This window comes from Taudactylus pleione, unplaced genomic scaffold (genome assembly GCF_031769625.1).
Source record: "Taudactylus pleione unplaced genomic scaffold, aTauple2 ptg001623l, whole genome shotgun sequence".
NCBI lineage: Eukaryota > Metazoa > Chordata > Amphibia > Anura > Myobatrachidae > Taudactylus > Taudactylus pleione.
Window position 1 is genome coordinate 264,034 of NW_028286020.1, and position 17,669 is coordinate 281,702.

The following is a 17,669-nucleotide window of genomic DNA, read 5'->3' on the forward strand; positions in this document are numbered from 1 at the left end:
TAACATCTACCATAGCCTGAGAAAGAAATTGGATCTCTTGATCTCTGAGGAGGGAGATAGTGGGGAAATCTCCCGGGTGAAGGCTCGGATGAAGGAGTTTCAGTACAACCGACTGGCATCCTTAGTTCTGGAGAGGGATTATGGAACATACCACTCGCCAGATCCCTACCAGAGCTGTAGGAGGTCAGTTGATGCCAAAGAGATCAGGGGACTGAAGGATGGACAGGGTGTTCTTCATATTGATAAGAAGGGCATTCTGGAAGTGATTGAGTCCTATTATTCAGATCTTTTATCTGAGCATTCACTCATCAGGGAGAGGATGGAGGAATTTCTGAGGAGGACACCAGGTTTGGGTTCTCAGAATGTTTCTTCTGAATCTTGGAGAGTGATATAACGGCAGAGGAAGTTAAGATAGCGATAGAGGGGTTAAACTCCAAAAAATCTCCAGGACCGGATGGTTTAACATCTGAATTCTATAAGACCTTTTCAGACCTCTTAATTCCTCGCCTTGTGGAAGTATTTAATGAGATCCTGGATGAGGGAGTCCTCCCTCCTTCCATGAGGTTATCTGCCCTTATACTACTGTCTAAAGGAAAGGATCCGTCCCGTATTGAGAACTGGCGCCCCATAGCCCTTCTTAATACAGACAGGAAGATTTTGGCAAAGGTACTGTTCAATAGGCTATCTGAATTTTCCGAGCTGTTGCTTTCCCCCTCTCAGCACTGTACGGTGAAGGGCCGTAGCACCTTTAGTGCTGTCCTAGGTGTCCGGGAGGTCATTGAGCGGTGCAGGGCTGAGAAGTGTGGAAAGTATTTACTGGCATTGGATCAATCTAAGGCTTTTGATCGGGTAAACCATGAGTACCTTTGGGCCCTACTGAAAAGGTATTGTTTTCCAGAGCGGGTGGTGAATTGGCTGCAGGCTATTTATCGTCAGGCTGAGAGCTTCCCACTTGTAAATGGTTGGGTGGGTACCACTTTTGGGGTAGGCTCTGGTGTTCGTCAGGGATGCCCACTCCTATATGTTTTTGCGATTGACCCCTTCGTCAGAAGGGTAGAGAGCGGAACTGTGGGTGGGGTGCAGCTGAGCCCAGAGTTTCCGCTAAAGGTGGTGGCCTACGCAGATGATGTCACGGTGGTTCTCTCCTCATGGACAGGGGCCCGTGATGTGGAACATCTTATCTGTGAATACTCTGAAGCCTCGTGCTCCAGGGTAAACCGTGAAAGTGTGAAATTTTCTGGATGGGGGAGGAGGGTGATGAATTTTGCCTTCTGGACAGCTTCCCTCGGGCCAGTCAGCAGATTAAAATTCTAGGCATAACATTTGACCATGGTGACTATGCCTCCCTAAATTGGGATAAGAAGCTGGAAGATGCTACCAAAAAGGTAGAGAGCTGGAAGAGATGGAAGTTCTCTCTGAGGGAAAGGGTTGACTTGTGTAAGACTTGATTCTGATTTTTTTATATGTCAGTTATGTGTGTTTTTTGCCTCAATCTATGTGGTCCAGATTGAATTCCTTGTTTTTCCTTCTTTTGTGGGGAAACGGGGTCAATATTGTCAGGAGAAACATCACCTACAGACCGAGGAAAGACGGGGGTTTAAATATGGTAAACCCCTTTGTCTTTTTTGTAACAGCCTTTTTAAAATTTAATCTTGGGAGTTTGATTTTAGATGCTCCCCCTCGGTGGGTAGAGGGATTTAGATTCTGGATGTTCCCCTTCCTCAGGTTGTGGCTAGAGGGTGGGCAGGTGAAAAGCTTTCAGATTCGGTGTGGTTATCTCCCGATCTACGTCATCCAGAGTTTGAAGGTGATGAGGCGTTTTGGCATGGTGGTGAGTGAAGTCAAAAACTTCTCTAGAAGGGAGTTGGAGAGAAGAATTTTGCAGATTCACTTCCATGACCAGCTGTCCCTGAGGGACTGTCCGAGTGATGTCGCGTCGGCCGGGTTAGCTCTGTTAAATTCACAGAGGATACCGCAGAAGTTTAGAGACATTGCTTGGCTCTCTTTTCACGGAAGACTTTATGTTGGGGAGAATCTCAGGTGGAAGAGTGTCAATGATTGTGGTTGCCCACTGGAGGAGTGTCCAGGGGTGGTGGAGACGATGGACCACTTTCTGCTTGAGTGTCCCTTTAATGTAAAGGTTTATGAGGAGGTGTCAATAGCCATTGGTATTCCGTGCCTTTCGGGGCTTAGTTACCCTGAGTGGGTTTATGGGGTAGTCAGAAGATACGGTGGATTTAATTTAGTCACGATTTATTTAGTTAGTTTAGCAGTTAGATTTCACACGTGGAGCGCATGGTGTCAGGTGTCTATAAGGAAAAAGGTCCTCCCCTATAGGAATGTGGTGGGTTTGATTCTTCAAGAGGTGAGAAGGATGATGGATCTGGATAGGGAGGGGTTGGATGCTGTCAGCTGGTCTCGTCGGTGGGGCCAGTTGAAACCCCCTTGAGTGGGTGGCAAACAGTCTCTCTCAATTCCGGCTTTGGGTTTTCTTTTCTCTTTTTTCACTCCCTTGTAGATGTTTTTTTAAAGTATTTTGTTTTATTTATGGAAAGGTTTGCATACATCTGCCTGTAGGTGTTGGTGATGGGTAATATAGTTTAGGGTTTGATGTATGATTTAGATAGTTTAGTTATACTTGAGGTGGTTTCAAAATCCATGCTTAGTTTTCCCTTCAAGGTGTTGGATTGTATATAGGTAAATAAGTGTTTGTATTAGGTTAGGAAAAGTATAATATGAAGAAATATGTATTATTTTTTTTTTTGCCTTTTTCATATTTATTTACATTTTATGTATTTATTATTATTATACTTGTTGCAAGTTTTAATAAAATGAATCATGACCTATACTACTCACACTAATACACCCTCACACCTACCCAACTATTACTAATACACCCTCACACATACCCTACTCCCACTTACCCTTCTCTGACCTAAACTACTCACACTAATGCCCCCCCACACCTACCCTAATCTCACCTAAACTGCTCACACTAATACACCCTGACACTTACCCAACTCCCACCTAAACTGCTCACACTAATACACCCTCACACCTACCCTACTCCCACCTATACTACTCACACTAATACACCCTCACACCTACCCTACTCCCATCTATACTACCTACACTAATACACCCTCTCACCTTCCTCACTCCCATCTATACTACCTACACTAATACACCCTCACACCCATCTATACTACCTACACTAATACATCCTCACACCTACCCTACTCCCATCTATACTACTCACCCTGGTACACCCTCACACCTACCCCTACTCACACTTATACACCCTCACACCTACCCTACTCCTACCTATACTACCCACACTAATACACCCTCACACCTACCCATCTCCCATCTATACTACCCACACTAATGCACCTTACACCTACCCTACTCCCACCTATACTACCCACACTAATGCACCCTAACACCTACCTTACTCCCACTGCTACTACTCCCACTTACACTACTCCCACTTACCCTTCTCCCACTTAAACTACCCACACTAATGCCCCCCGACACCTACCCTAATCCCACTTAAACTGCTCACACTAATACACCCTCACACCTACCCTACTCCCACCTAAATAATTCACACTAATACACCCTCACACCTACCCTACTCCCACCTAAATAATTCACACTAATACACCCTCACACCTACCCTACTCCCACCTATACTACTCACACTAATACACCCTCACACCTACCCTACTCCCATCTATACTACTCACACTAATACACCGTCATATCTACCCTACTCTTACCTATACTACTCACACTAGTATACACCTACCCTACTTCTACTAATAATAATATTATTATTATTATTATTATTATTATTTATTATTATTATGTACCTTGTAGCAACCTCTAGGAAAGTTATAGTACAAATAATGTCCAATACATTTGCTTTTTTGGTTCTCAGCAAAATCTAAAAATAATACTACCAAAATCGGCATGGTCATAAGTAAGATAGGTAACAGGCAGATTTTGGATATAACAGGCACAGGTATTGGAATTATATAGCTTGATGCGGACATGGTCAGATTAAGTGCCACATGGGCCTGGGGCTGTAAATTATCCAGGGTCTATTGTGAGACGGGGAGGAGGTGTGACAAATGCTGTGTGGGCGTGGTCAGTGCTATGTGGGTGTGGCCAGTGATGAGGGCGTGTACACCCCCCTACACTATCAGCCCCACTGTCTACTTCAATAAGGAAAAGAAGAAAAAATTCATCAATTTGTGAGGAAAATAGAATCTAGATGTCATACTTACGATTTATGGCCAATGTGTGGCAGCTGGGTGGCTGATCATCATTATGCTGTCATGATGATGGGATTATAATAAAGTGAAGGCCTGGGGCTATAGCTCCATCCGCCCCATTGTTAATCTGGCCCTGGATGAAGTTAGAGTATTCACAGCTATGGTTCCCCAGCCTTGTTCCTCGTTCTCCTGTTCATCGCTCCAGCCGTGATAGTTACACATTATTAGAAGTTATTCATTAAATGTAAATGTTTGTGTGCATGGGGAACTATGTTATACAAACCAGTAGCCAAGTTAATTTTAATTTGTTTACTTACAGGTAAAAAGATCAAAAATGGAAATGAACATCAACAACTTCACCAGGACAATAGGCATCCCCAACGCCTCTGTACATTCGCCGAATTCCACCACCAAGGAGCTTGAGAGCTGCGTTTCACCTGAAGGACTTGACTGGATCATTGACTATCAACCAGTTTACATGTGGATCATTTTTGTCTTGGGCTTCATAGAAAACCTCTTCGTCATCTCGATCTTTTTGCTACACAAAAACCGCTGCACAGTGGCGGAGATCTACCTGGGGAACATGGCGGCTGCGGATCTGATCTTTGTCAGCGGGCTGCCCTTCTGGGCCATTTGTTTATCTAACAAATTCTACTGGCCCTTCGGCAGCTTCCTCTGTGTCACGGTCAACTCCCTGATCCAGCTCAATCTGTTCAGCAGCATCTACTTCCTCATGATGGTCAGCATCGACCGGTACTTGGCTTTAGTGAAGACCATGTCCTTTGGCCGAATGAGGAGAGCTGGGTGCGCCAAGGTGAACTGCGCCATCATTTGGATCTTCGCCATAGTAGCGAGTTTGCCCAAAGTCGTGTTCCGGAAAGTGATATTTGTCCCTAGTTTAAACATCACCGCCTGTGTTATAATCCCCCCCTCCGACAACTGGCACATTGCCTCCAACATCGTTATGACCATTTTTGGCTTCTTAATTCCAGCCGTCGTCATCACGTTCTGCACTGCCCAGATTATACACGTCCTGAGGAATAACGCCATGCAGCAATACAAGGAGATCAACAATGAGAAAAAGGCCACCTGGCTGGTCCTGTCTGTGCTCTTGGTGTTCATCATCTGCTGGCTCCCGTTCCATATTTTTACCTTCATTGACACTCTGGATTTATATGGCGTTCTCCCCAAATGCACTTTGAGTACGTTTATTGAGATTGGAAACCAGATCTCCTCCTATATAGGCTACAGCAACAGCTGCATCAACCCGCTTCTCTACGTCATGGTCGGGAACCATTTCCGGAAGAAGGCAAAAGAGGTCTACTATCAATTCCAATCAAAAATAAGACCACCGAGAAAGGAATCGCTCCCCATGTGCTACTCGGGAGTTACCGTACGGACCTCTATCTCTATGGGGCAACAACATTTGATTTTGAAGCACTGAGACCCGTCTTTGCTGTCGTATTAAGCAACGCTCTGTGGTGAAAGATAACTTTTTTTTTGTAAATACTGAACAATAACTTGTCTTGGAATAAGCTGCCGTTATTTATTGTCTGTGGGATGTTTCTTGTTTATAGATAGCACGCTGATGTTTTTCTCACTGACTGGGTTGCCCAGATGCTCCTGTTAGAACTTCCCTGTATGGAAGTATAATGAAATATCTCCGCTAGGTGAAAGGAACCGCGACAGCAGCTGGAGAGTTTCAGAACGATCGCATACAAAAACGTGCAATTTTTGTATCATTGCAGGTTCTGCGATTCCACAGCTACTGTATGTCCTTCTCTCAGATGGCACTGTAGTATGCTATCTTAGTCTTACGTGTAGTCATTTTCGAGGCACTAAAGACTTGAGGGCGGACTCAGCACAGGACGGAATTGCAAAGCCGCACACACGGGGCAGCTTTGCAGTTCTGTCCTAGCAAATATGCAAATGCATCCTGACACCAGGGGGGTCTGACACCCCCTGCTGCATTTGCAGTCCCAGCTCTGCGATATACGATGCAGGCTGGGATAACCATCGGGACCATCAGTCGCGATGGTGGACGGCACCGGCCAGCTGAGTAAGCCTCAGCTTACGCCAGCTGGCCGGCTTGCGAGGCCGGGAACCTGCATCTGTGGAAAAGTCCAATGAAATGAGTAGAGCATATTGGAAATTATGTAATATAGAACTCCCAGCAACCAATAGGATATTAGCTCTCATTAGTCTGGTGCTAGATGGTAACAGGTAATATCTTAATGGTTGCTCTCTGCTTAATGTTTGTACGTAAGCCACATTGAGAATGTGTATATTGTTATTTGTTAAATTAAGGGTATTCACATATATAAACTATATAACCTTTCTTGTCTGTATATACAGAAATATAGTACATTCAGAGTAATGGCACAATATGTGAACACTGTATCCAGGGTGTTATGCACGCTAACATTCACTACGGTATGTCAGACATATATTTCAGAAGCACATTGTTCTTACAGACTATGGGCCTAATTCTGTCTGGTTCGTAAACCCGGCGGTTTGCGCACACCTCCGATGTTAAATATCAACTAAGCAAGCGCAGATATCCTCCTGCGAGCTAGCTTCTGGTGCCCGAACGCCGCAGCCCGATTGACAGGCTGCGCCTGTCCGGGGCCAGCCTCAGTGTCTCAGAAAATATTGGCGTGTCAGCCGCGTTTTCTGGGGGTGCTGAAGCCAGTAGCTGCGTCCTTGGAGCCGGAGGCGTCTATTAACACAAGACGCCTTCCTGCGGCATTAGAGTATCATCGCACAGTAGCTGCATCCAAAGACGCACTGTGTATAGCTCTGAAGCAGGCCCCTATATAATATATAATATATTAGCACCAGCCAGAAGCAGATTATTTGTATTATGTTTGTGCAGAGATCACTTCTTACTTTGTGTACTATTTATTTGCAGATTATTGGTTTGATGAGCTCATTAGAGACTAATAAATGTCGTGTTCTACATCCACCATGAGTGAGATACTTTGACTGACGCAGGGACAGACAATCCGCCCATCTACGAACATGTGGACGTTATTTCTTTTATTTTAGTTTTATTTATTTGTTCTATTCTTTTTCCCAAGGTTTTAAAAGAACTACTCACCGGGAATAGCGCCAGATCGGTTGTCTTACACCATTACTTTCTAAAGATCAGCAGTTCTTCAGCAAAATCATCTTCCTGCAATTATATTTCTAGTTACTAAAGTTATTGGTACATTGAAAAAATATCTAATTTACAAGCAAACATTTTTATTTCATGGATGTTACTGTGTCTTCAGCTATGGGTCATAATATATGGAGTAGATATTAAATATGATGCTGTCTGACATATTGGTTGATCTTTCAGACCTGGAGGTAAATCTACTAAGCATCGTTTTTTTTTTTTTTTTTTTAATTACGTATACGCTCAACGCTGCTTAGCGCCATCATTGGATTCTGACTAAGTGAGAACACCCCGTTACAGTCCAGCCACAAGTGAAGATGCGCCTGAGATGGGTACGACTTAGCATCGCTCGTTACATCCACTAGGCTGCGGAGCACGCTGCAGTGTGATGGCACGCAAGATACTGTACGCGCTGCAAACAGACTTGCGTTCATCTCTGCATCAAACCCTAAATGTCCCCAGACTATGGGGCTGGTTCTGAGCTGGGAGCACAGAAAAAAAAAGGGGTACAAATACATACATTATTTTTGCAGGGTAAATACTGGCTGCTTCTGCATGTAGCCCACAGATGTCGTGCAGCTTTTTTTTTTCTTTTTAGACATACAGAAAGATGGCAAAGTAGTCTATAATGGGACACTCAATATATGTAAATAATTAACTTAATAGGATATATATAAAATATCAAAAGGGAGACGTAATTTTAAACATATACTGACAGACACTTAAAAAAAATCAGAATAATTAAATTATGAATTTTATCCCAGAGTAGAAAAATAAATGGTACAGTTAGGTGGTTCTGGATTTGGACATCAACCCTCATAGGATGCAGCAGCTATAACAGGAAAAAAAAAAAAAAAAAAATCAATGAAGACAAGAGACTAAGGGCCTGATTCAGACCCACTCGCGAGCGGCTGTCCGCTCGCAAGTGGGTCGATGTTCTGGACTGAGCATGCGCACGACGGAGGGAGCTCCGTCGTGCGCATGCGCCAGACGCGACGAGCGAAGGAAAGTCCTTCGCTCGTTGTGTCTGATCAAAGGGGGCGTGCTGTCGATGTTGATTGACAGCACGCCCCCTTTGGTAGGCGTGCCAGGGGCGTGCCTCCCTGACGGGGGCGTTCCCACGGGAACGCCTCCCGTCAGAAGCCGGCCCACTGACATCACTAGTGATGTCAGTGGGAGTGATTTTGGCTCTGATAGAGCCAAAATCACTCCGGAGCTTGCAGTTGAAAACCTCAACCGCAGGCTCCGGCTCGCAGTTTCGATGGTCGCGACCATCGCGGCCATCAAAATGCACGCTCGTATAGCCTGTGGGTGGTGACCCACAGCTATACGAGCGTCCAGGAGGACGCTCCATTTTCATGGAGGCCGGCCCTCATTCAGAGCGTGCGCTCTGCTCAGAGCGTACGGCTCTGAATGAGGGCCTAAATTACCTTTTCCAGTGACCTGAAAGTCCCAGGTTATAACATATCAACCCAGGATTATGGAAACGGCTCCACCAGGGTCCAGTCACCTGAGAAGCCAACCCTGCTAGCGAGTAGGGTTCGGGAAGGACCCGGGTAAGACTCAGTATAAACGCGTAACCCGGGTCATCTAACCCAAGACGAGCCACATTCCGGCGCAAAAAATTGTCATCTCCAATTGCCGGCACTGCACTTCTGCGCAGTGTGAATAGCACTGACGCGGGAATAATATAGGTTGGCGCCGCCAAAAAAAGGGGTATGTCTCAGGTCTGTCTCGGTTTGGAACCATGTTCCAAATACTGGGTCAGACCCGGGACTGCAGTGTAAAGGGGGTATAAGATGAAAAGAACGGCAACACAGTTTGTGATAATTATATTGGTAAGATCCCATAAGTGTGTATAAGCCTATCACATTCACTACCACTCAGTATAGGAAGCTTTCATAAAGCAAAATGATTGCCTCATTTTGTCATCAGCAAAAAACACCATCATCAATTAATGACAACCATTAGATACAATGATCCCTACATTCAATGTACATTCAATTACAGTATCAGCATTAAATACAGAAACATAAAAGTGCAAAACCTTCAATAAATTCCCTTGTCTGCTTAAGGGACAATACAATGTTATTACATGACTAATTACGCAAACCTTTTGCATGTAATCTCTGCATTCTGGATGTAGTCAATGCCGACAGCGGAATCCTGGCAAGGGATGTTACATAGGCGTTGAAATACAGATGCCTATGTTAATCCCGACGCCGAAACGCCAACCCAAACGAAGGTAAGTCCGGGGTGCCCTTAGCGTTAGACGCGGGGGGGTTAGTAATGGGGAGTCTAGCGGGGTTAGCGTTAGGTTTGGGGGGGAATTAGGTTTAGGCATCCTAAGAGGGAGGGCTAGGCACCACCGGGGGGAGGTTAGGTTGAGGCAACCCCCTGGGAGGGTTAGGTTTAGGGTGCGGGGAGGGGGTGTTAGGTTTAGGCACCCCTGGGGGGAGGTTAGGGTTAGACACCACTAAGGGAGGGTTAGGGTTAGTGGGGGGAGAGGGGACGGTTAATATACTTACCTACCACAGACGGGATGTCCTCATATCGGGCATCCGCTGTCTGGATTTGAACCGGCGCCTAAACAGCCGCCGGCATTTCAATCCCATTCCTTGCATTCATTAGATGTTTGTACATATAATATAAATGGTTAGTAGCATGCATTAATCAGAATGGCTTGCGTCCACATGAGAGACAGTTTAGGTAATATCTGCCACATCAGTCAAAGCATTAACTAGTGATACATAATAACGCTCACCATTGGTTGAAACAGTGCCTGGAAAGAGATTGATCTTCACTAGTACTGTGATTGTTGCTGCAGTCTGTGTCCTCAGGGCCATCTTAACATATAGGCACATCGGGCAGCTGCCCAGGGCCCCACGATTCTAGTGGTCTTCAAGCAGGGGCAGGATGGGCTGGGGGACATCTACATAGAGTGTGTGGCCACTCGCTCCAAGCCTTGGGCACCCAGCTGTGGGGCAGGCAGAGAAAGATGCTCCCCGGCTGCTCTAATTGTGAATTACTTTAAATCACAGCTGCAGTGAAGAGCAGGAACTGCACTGCGAGCTGGAGAAAAGAAGAGGGAGGTGGCGTCCGTAACCTTCACTTTACATCGTGTTTTTATTATTTTTTTTAACACTGATTTTGTTGAAAGTACTAATAAATCGAAAGGTTTCCTTTAATTGACTGCTTACATTCGTATTCCAGTGAATGGGCGGGTAGGGGCCCCAGTGCATTGCTTTGCCAAGGGCCTACAATGCTGATAAGATAGGCCTGTGTGTGCTAATTGCAGTGAACACTCTGTGGGCAAATCATAGACACCTGTTTGCAGGTAGGCTAAAAGTAGATACTCACTATACTATCTTTCTTTCTGTTTTCCCCAGAGAGACCTGATGTTGTTAAGCAGTGCAGGAATCAAAGCTGGAACAAGGCTAATGACAGTACTCAGAGGGATCAGAGAGTTACCTGACAGTGGGGAGTAGGGAGGCCGTTAGCTGCGGTGCCGATGGTACGTGCAGGGACGAGACCTCCTATTGAGTTACAGTCCAGCCACGCCCCTTAGTCAGAGGTAAAGATGCGCGTGAGATGGGTACAACTCAGCACTGCCCATAGCTGCATCCACCAGGCTCCCGAGTAGTGTGAAAGCGTGCAAGATACACTCCGCACACAGGCTATCGCTCACCTTTGTATCAAACCCTCAATGTTTCCAGACAATGCGGCTAATTCTGAGTTGGGAGTAAAGCAAAAAAAACAAAGACAAGTAACTTTGCACTTGGAACAAACCATGCTGTAATGCAAAGGGTGCATATCATACTTGCCTACCCTCCGTATTCAGCTGGGAGCCTCCCGATAATCGGGTGCTGCTTCCGGCCTCCCGGCAGCCGCTGACCCCTCCGCTCCCCCTCATGGTAATAAGAGAATCCCCCGCAGCAGGGAGGCTGGTGACGCTCTTCTCGCCGAACCGCATCATTTTGGACCCGCCACCTGCTTCATAATGCCGGTAATCCCTGCAATACAATGGGCCAAAATGACGTGGCCTCGTCCGGCTCCGCCCACAAATGCCGGCCAGGCACCCTTTATTTACCGATCTGGCTGCCTCCTCACGGAAGGGGAAGCCAGAAAGTCGGCAACTCTGGTGCAAATACATGTATTATTTTGCATGCAGGGTAAATACTGGCTGCTTCTGCATGTAGCCCACAAACACTGGGCAGCTTTATTATCACACTGCAATTTAGAGGTGCTCATGTTTGCTCTGCTTCTAGCTCTGAATCAGACCCTATCTATGCAGCCACTTATTAGTAGTTTCCAGGTATCTTCTCCTGTCAGTTTCTATGGATTGCTATAACTACACATAAACTCCTATGGGCTGATTCCATTCTCTGTGATATTATGCACATCACTCATACATACAGTCCCCAGCATCATGTATATTTTTCTGCTCACCCCAACTTGGGTGCAAGGTAAAAAACGTGACGCCGGAGGAGAGGTTGGCGCAGTGCCGTTCTGCCGGCACATCACGGGCATCACTCCAACACCTCAGAGAATGTAATCGGCCTGATAGCCAGCAGAGCAACACAACTTGGAATGAGTGCAACTTTTTGCAGATTTACAGCATTTCCCAATCCTGTGCTTGTTTACCTCCCAGATTCCTGGAACAGCCGCACCTGCACAGAGCAGGGGGGGGGTTGGGTTTCCTTCCAAACATCACGTGGGCCTTTATTGCACTGTATATACGACTACTGGATACCGCTGTAATTAGCTAGGACTGTTTACACAAGGGCCCACTGACTTTCCTCCCTTGTAAATACAGCAGTTATGTGTTTGGATGAGTGGCAGCAGAATAAATTCCCCAGCACTAGATATAGTCCGTTACAACATAAATTAGCCACTGCGATCGCCTTGGCAGCAGGAGAGCACTCAGCATGTCAGGAGAGACGCAGTGTTTCAGACAGGTCAGACGTCACTCAGAAGCTGCGTGTCTGCCCGATCTGCGGTGATGTTCCCGATGTTTACACTGTTGCAGGTCGTCGGATGGATATGAGAAGGCGGCAGCGGGCGTCCCTATGCTTTGGGGAGTTTATGTATGTCATTAGCATATTTTCACTGATGCGGTCTGTAATAGATTGCCGTTGCGATTGCATTAGCTCTGATTGGCATAGCACTGCGCTCTGCTGATTGGCTTAGTACTGCTCTCTGCTGATTGGCTTAGTACTGCTCTGATTGGCTTAGTACTGCTCTCTGCTCTGATTGGCTTAGTACTGCTCTCTGCTCTGATTGGCTTAGTACTGCTCTCATTAGCTTAGTACTGCTCTCTGCTCTGATTGGCTTAGTACTGCTCTCATTAGCTTAGTACTGCTGGCGTATCATATGGAATAAGACAACGCTGACAGGTGCCATCACAGAGCCAGGCGGCTTCTGCTCTGCTGCAGATTTCTTCAACAACCTGATGAAGTGCTCGTTATCACACCGTCATGCAGAACTATAGGGCAGATGCACCATGGCAGCAGGAACATGTCAGGTGTCCCTCAGGCAAAGTACATGCAACAATCCCAGTATAAGCAAATCTTTGCCAGACCAGTTATTATTACAAGTGTTGTATAATATCATATGTAGCTGCTGAGTATTAATGTATGCAACAAATACACACTGCACCTACAGCAGATTCCAATACTTGAGCCTTGGGTGCCGATAATGCACGCAAAACGACCAATGTTTTAAGTCTGCGCATGCATCCAAAATGCGCACAGAGACGCAGCACAGAATCAAACGCAGGGTCTGAGAATTTTAGTGGCCGTTTCTGGGAGGTAACGGAGGGGGCGTGTCACTGAGTTCAAAGACGCACAGCTGCTCACACAAATAGCCACACCCAGACTGGGGAACTACACCCGGGTCTGCCGCCCCCCTCCCCAGCCCACGCTGCTGTGCGGGGCTGGCCTATGGTGGGACCAGGGAGGCTGCTGGCGCTGATCAGCAGCAGTCTCCTCTGGCTGTGAAGGGGGGGGGGGGGAGCGATCTCTGGATATTCCCCAGGCTGAGGGTCACATAGCGCCCCCTCCTATGGTTGCTTGAAAATTGGACAGCGCGTTTAACATGGAGACGTGTCTAGTGCCATGACCATCTAAGAAAGACAATAGATATAGCGGTGTCCTATAAAGGCAATACAAAATAGTGGTGGCTCATATAAACCTAATAGTGCTGCTTGCAAAGGGAAGGCCTTACTCTGAACTACAGAAAAATAGTTTCCCTCCAGCACACTGCAAAAAAAACCCAGCAGAAAGGCTGAATACTACATGATAATAGAAATCCAGAGGTCTTTGTTACATATATTTCCAGATACATGGTTAAGCGCCGGGCCCACGTCAAGGCTCCTCTGTACCGGCGTCCTTAACGCTACATAATAGCACCCACTCTGGGTCATATAATTGCATACTGTAGTGCCACATGATAACAGCACATACATACAGTATATTTAAGTTGAGAGCCAACTCACCTGGAGGTGCCCCAGAGATCTCCAAATAGCACTACAAGAACCAGCACACCCTCCCAATGCTGGTCCCATCCATGCCTCTCAGAGCAGCAATAGTGGTTGCTCATATCAACCTAATAGTTTGTCACAGGTGCTTGTAAAGTGGTTTTTTTCTTACTGTGCTGGAGTAAAACTTGTTTTCTGTAGCTCAGGGTCCTATAAAGGGTAATGAATGTAAAAGATGTGATATTGTATTCATGCCTCACGGGAAAAACATTTTAAGTAAATGCTGCCTTCTGCCCGGCTGTCATATCTCTGCCAAATATATTCTGGTTTATTTAGGAAAGTGTCCTACATTCTTGCCATGCAATTAGGCTCCAGGCGCGATGAAATACAAAATATAAACTGCAAATAATATTTATGCAAGATCGCCGTGATTTCTAGATACACAGACAATTAAGTAGGAAACTCCGAGTACGTTGTCTGCAGACTGATAAATTGTATTCTTCAGCCAAAAGTTCTGTACAGAACCAAACGCAAAGCGTTTCATTTAACATTTTGTATAATACAAATTTTCTTTGTAACATGAAGCCTGTGACACACATACGCTCCTTCATTTGCCATCGGGAGAGTGACTGAGGTGTGGGAAGTCTGGCACAGTGATACTGGCACATGAAGACTGGCGTGTGCCCACAGATGTTTGTAGCGCAGAAGCCGTTATTCTCAGCCTGCGGCAAGGGTGAGACTTTGTGACATGGAAGAAGACACAATATTAAATTTAATTCTTGGGAGTAATTAAAGTTCCCGGAAGCATCTGTGACGCTCGCAGCCACGTGGGATCTGATGTGATATTGGCAAAGTAAATTCATGCAAACACCGATGATAGAAAGAGATGCACCCTACCAGCAAAAATGTTCACAATATTGGGCCTGATTCGGAGTCACGTGCTGTAACCGCTTTAAGGTGTTTTTCCGTGGTTGTGTCTTCGTTTTAATGCTAATGCTATTATAAGCCCTTCCCCTAGTGTAGAAGTGTGCCTCTGAGTGTGCAGGGACTGATGCGTTTTGATGCCCGTAAGAGAGCTGTTGCAGTACCACCTACGGGCACTAGGTGATGTGGCAGCACTCGCACCCCCTTTCAAACGGACGCTCACTAGATGAGTATTCTGGGTAGGCATGGGCATCGATCACCAATGTTTCTGAGTCATCACTATTTCAGTGCGATTCAATGCATTACACCAGATGATACACGCTGTCTAAATTTTGACAGATACCTTTAAATGCCACCCAGCTGATTTTCCAACCTTCCGGAGCCCCAGAGCTGGTGGATATCGCCACTGCGCATGCGCAAACACTATACATCGTCACTTGGAAATATTGCGATCCCACGTGACGATAGATCTTATTTACCGATTCACAAAAGCCGATTCCATAACGTGTCGGAATATCGATACGGAATGGGCGATTGGCCATCCCTAAGTCAGTTCTTCGTCTTAGGTATTTAGAGTATTGAATTGTAGTATTAGATTTGTACCCCAAATCATACCCCATTTCCACAGTACTGCAGTCTGCAAAGGTGTGGTCCTAAGGACTGATACTTTGTACACACTCTTTTGTGACTTGTATCGTGGATTTTTGCAACAAACAGTGCACGTTCTCACCGTAACACATTTTATTAACACTATAAACAGATTACAAATGTACAGACTAAATGTAACACAAGACTTTGTATTTTGTCTCAGAGACCCGACCCCAGGACTCGGCAACCTAACATCTACGTACGACATGGAACGGAATTGTTGTCAACTTTCAACCAAGTGCGAAGCAATGGAAGAGGAGAAACTGTATAGTACAAGAGTTACACTTCTATAAAGCTTTTGCCAAAATAGACTTTTCTTTTTTTTTTTTTTAATGACGGATAATGGAGTCAATTGCTTTAGACGTGTTTGGAATTGTCTAGAGAAGGATGACCGTAGGGAAGGTTCCAGATGGGTCACTGAAGTGGAGCAGGCATATACAGAGCTACCGACAGCCCAGTATGGCTACCCCCATTACTCGTCCCCTGGCAGATTACATTTCCAGGACAAGCGGATGCAGTAGGGTTTCCTTTTACCAATAAGCCATCCATTCCTGAGCCGAGAAAGCTAAAACGTACACTTCCAACAGAGTTCTTTTAGGTCTCTGTATTCCAACCCCCCCTGGTGAGCAGTCCACGTCCACACAACACGACAAACTATCCTTCTTCTAATCTCCATTTCTGCGACTCCTCCTCCCGGACGTCAGGTCGGATCTGATTTCGCATTCCGCCCAGCACGTTTGATGTGGCTTCCGTCGCAACTATTAGAGGTTTAACAACCGCAGGAGGAATTTGTCTGAGTACCCCCCCGACGGCCCCAGTCACACCCCTGTTCTCGTGCTCACGAGCGGCCGTCTCATAGATGGTTTGAGCTGTGTCCGTGATGCCCTGGAGGGAAAGAAGAGCGAGAAAGGTGGTTGGAGAAAGTCATGAGAAGGAGATTGTTATAGCTCTAAATTCTCCTCTTTCTCTGTATAAGGTCATCTTGGTCACTTTAAATTCATATTCCTGACTTTATAAGTCAAGGGACAGGTCCACTAACTTCAGTGCTACCACCCACTTTTAGAACATCAAACTAATTTATCACTAGGTATACTGTACAGAAAACTGCAGTAAGATGATATTATATGTCACCCACTTTATAACGTTATGTCAGCTATGATGTCAGTTCCGTTCTGTTAGCACGCAGTACAATGAGGGAACAGGCCTGGGTTAATGGCTTATACCTCCACCCCAATAAGGCCAACCAGCCCAGTTATATGTGTATACGTCATGATGGTTGTAACCAGTGGGTTAATTAGTTAATTTGTACATAGGCATATAAGTTACAAACACATATATACTCTTGCTAGGCCTCTTGAGGTTTGAAATGAGATTGTCTTAATACAGTTGCTGTTTTTCCATAGAATGGTCAAATTATCTTTTGGGGTCAAATAAGCCATAAATATTGAGGCCTAGCTCTACCTGTCATTTCTATTGCAACTATAAGTATAATGAGACATTCATAGCCTACATGTTCTTATCAGTTAGCTACATTCCATTGGAATGACCATCATAAGATGTGTAGCGATGCTAAGCATTATGGGTAATTAACAGTGATGTCCAGACTCTACACACAAAGGAGCTTTGAAACAGTTCATCTCCATACATACTAGGATACGTCATTACTGTATGTCTTTGTTTGGTAATATCTTACTGCTTACGGAGCATGTGCAAGAGAGATAAGAGTTTGGTCAATGCTATGCTGGACCAATGAGTGCTTGATACCTAGCACTGTATGTAACTGATATGGGCTTAATATCTGGAAAGCCAACACCCCAGACTAGGATATATAATCAGGAGGTACACAAAGGACCCATTAGCTCGTGGTAGATCTGAGACTGCAGTAGGGTGCTGCCAATGTATATTATATATATTATCTGGGCGTTGTGAAACGAGGGCTCCCCAGAAGAGAAGAAGTACATCTTATGCTGAGGATGATGATTTACCGGTGTCATCTGAATACATAGACAAAAGTTGAGTATACTGTATACTTTGTATGTTTGTTTGTTACTTGTAAATAAAGTGTGTTCATTTGTACTCACTCATATTGATCACATGTGTGTACTATTTAATTTCGATCAGAACGAAACCCACCGTTATGCAATGGTTTATACAAAACAATTTAAATACTTTTCGGGAA

At 45.4% G+C, this 17,669-nt stretch overlaps 2 protein-coding genes across 6 annotated transcripts in view; one reads left to right on the plus strand and one right to left on the minus strand.

The window, feature by feature from the left end:
* Window positions 1–7,558, plus strand: part of LOC148442090 (B2 bradykinin receptor-like) — a 65,103-nt gene extending 57,545 nt beyond the window's left edge. For both annotated transcript variants that reach the window (XM_088464250.1, XM_088464251.1), the window contains exon 2: window positions 4,600–7,558. In XM_088464250.1, the coding sequence (XP_088320376.1) occupies window positions 4,615–5,724 (1,110 nt within the window). In that variant the 5' untranslated portion in view covers window positions 4,600–4,614 and the 3' untranslated portion in view covers window positions 5,725–7,558. The remainder of the gene's footprint in view (window positions 1–4,599) is intronic.
* Window positions 7,559–15,565: 8,007 nt separating this feature from the next.
* Window positions 15,566–17,669, minus strand: part of ATG2B (autophagy related 2B) — a 106,146-nt gene continuing 104,042 nt past the window's right edge. For all 4 annotated transcript variants that reach the window (XM_088464257.1, XM_088464256.1, XM_088464255.1 and 1 more), the window contains exon 43: window positions 15,566–16,375. In XM_088464257.1, coding sequence (XP_088320383.1) covers window positions 16,145–16,375 — 231 coding nt within the window. In that variant the 3' untranslated portion in view covers window positions 15,566–16,144. The remainder of the gene's footprint in view (window positions 16,376–17,669) is intronic.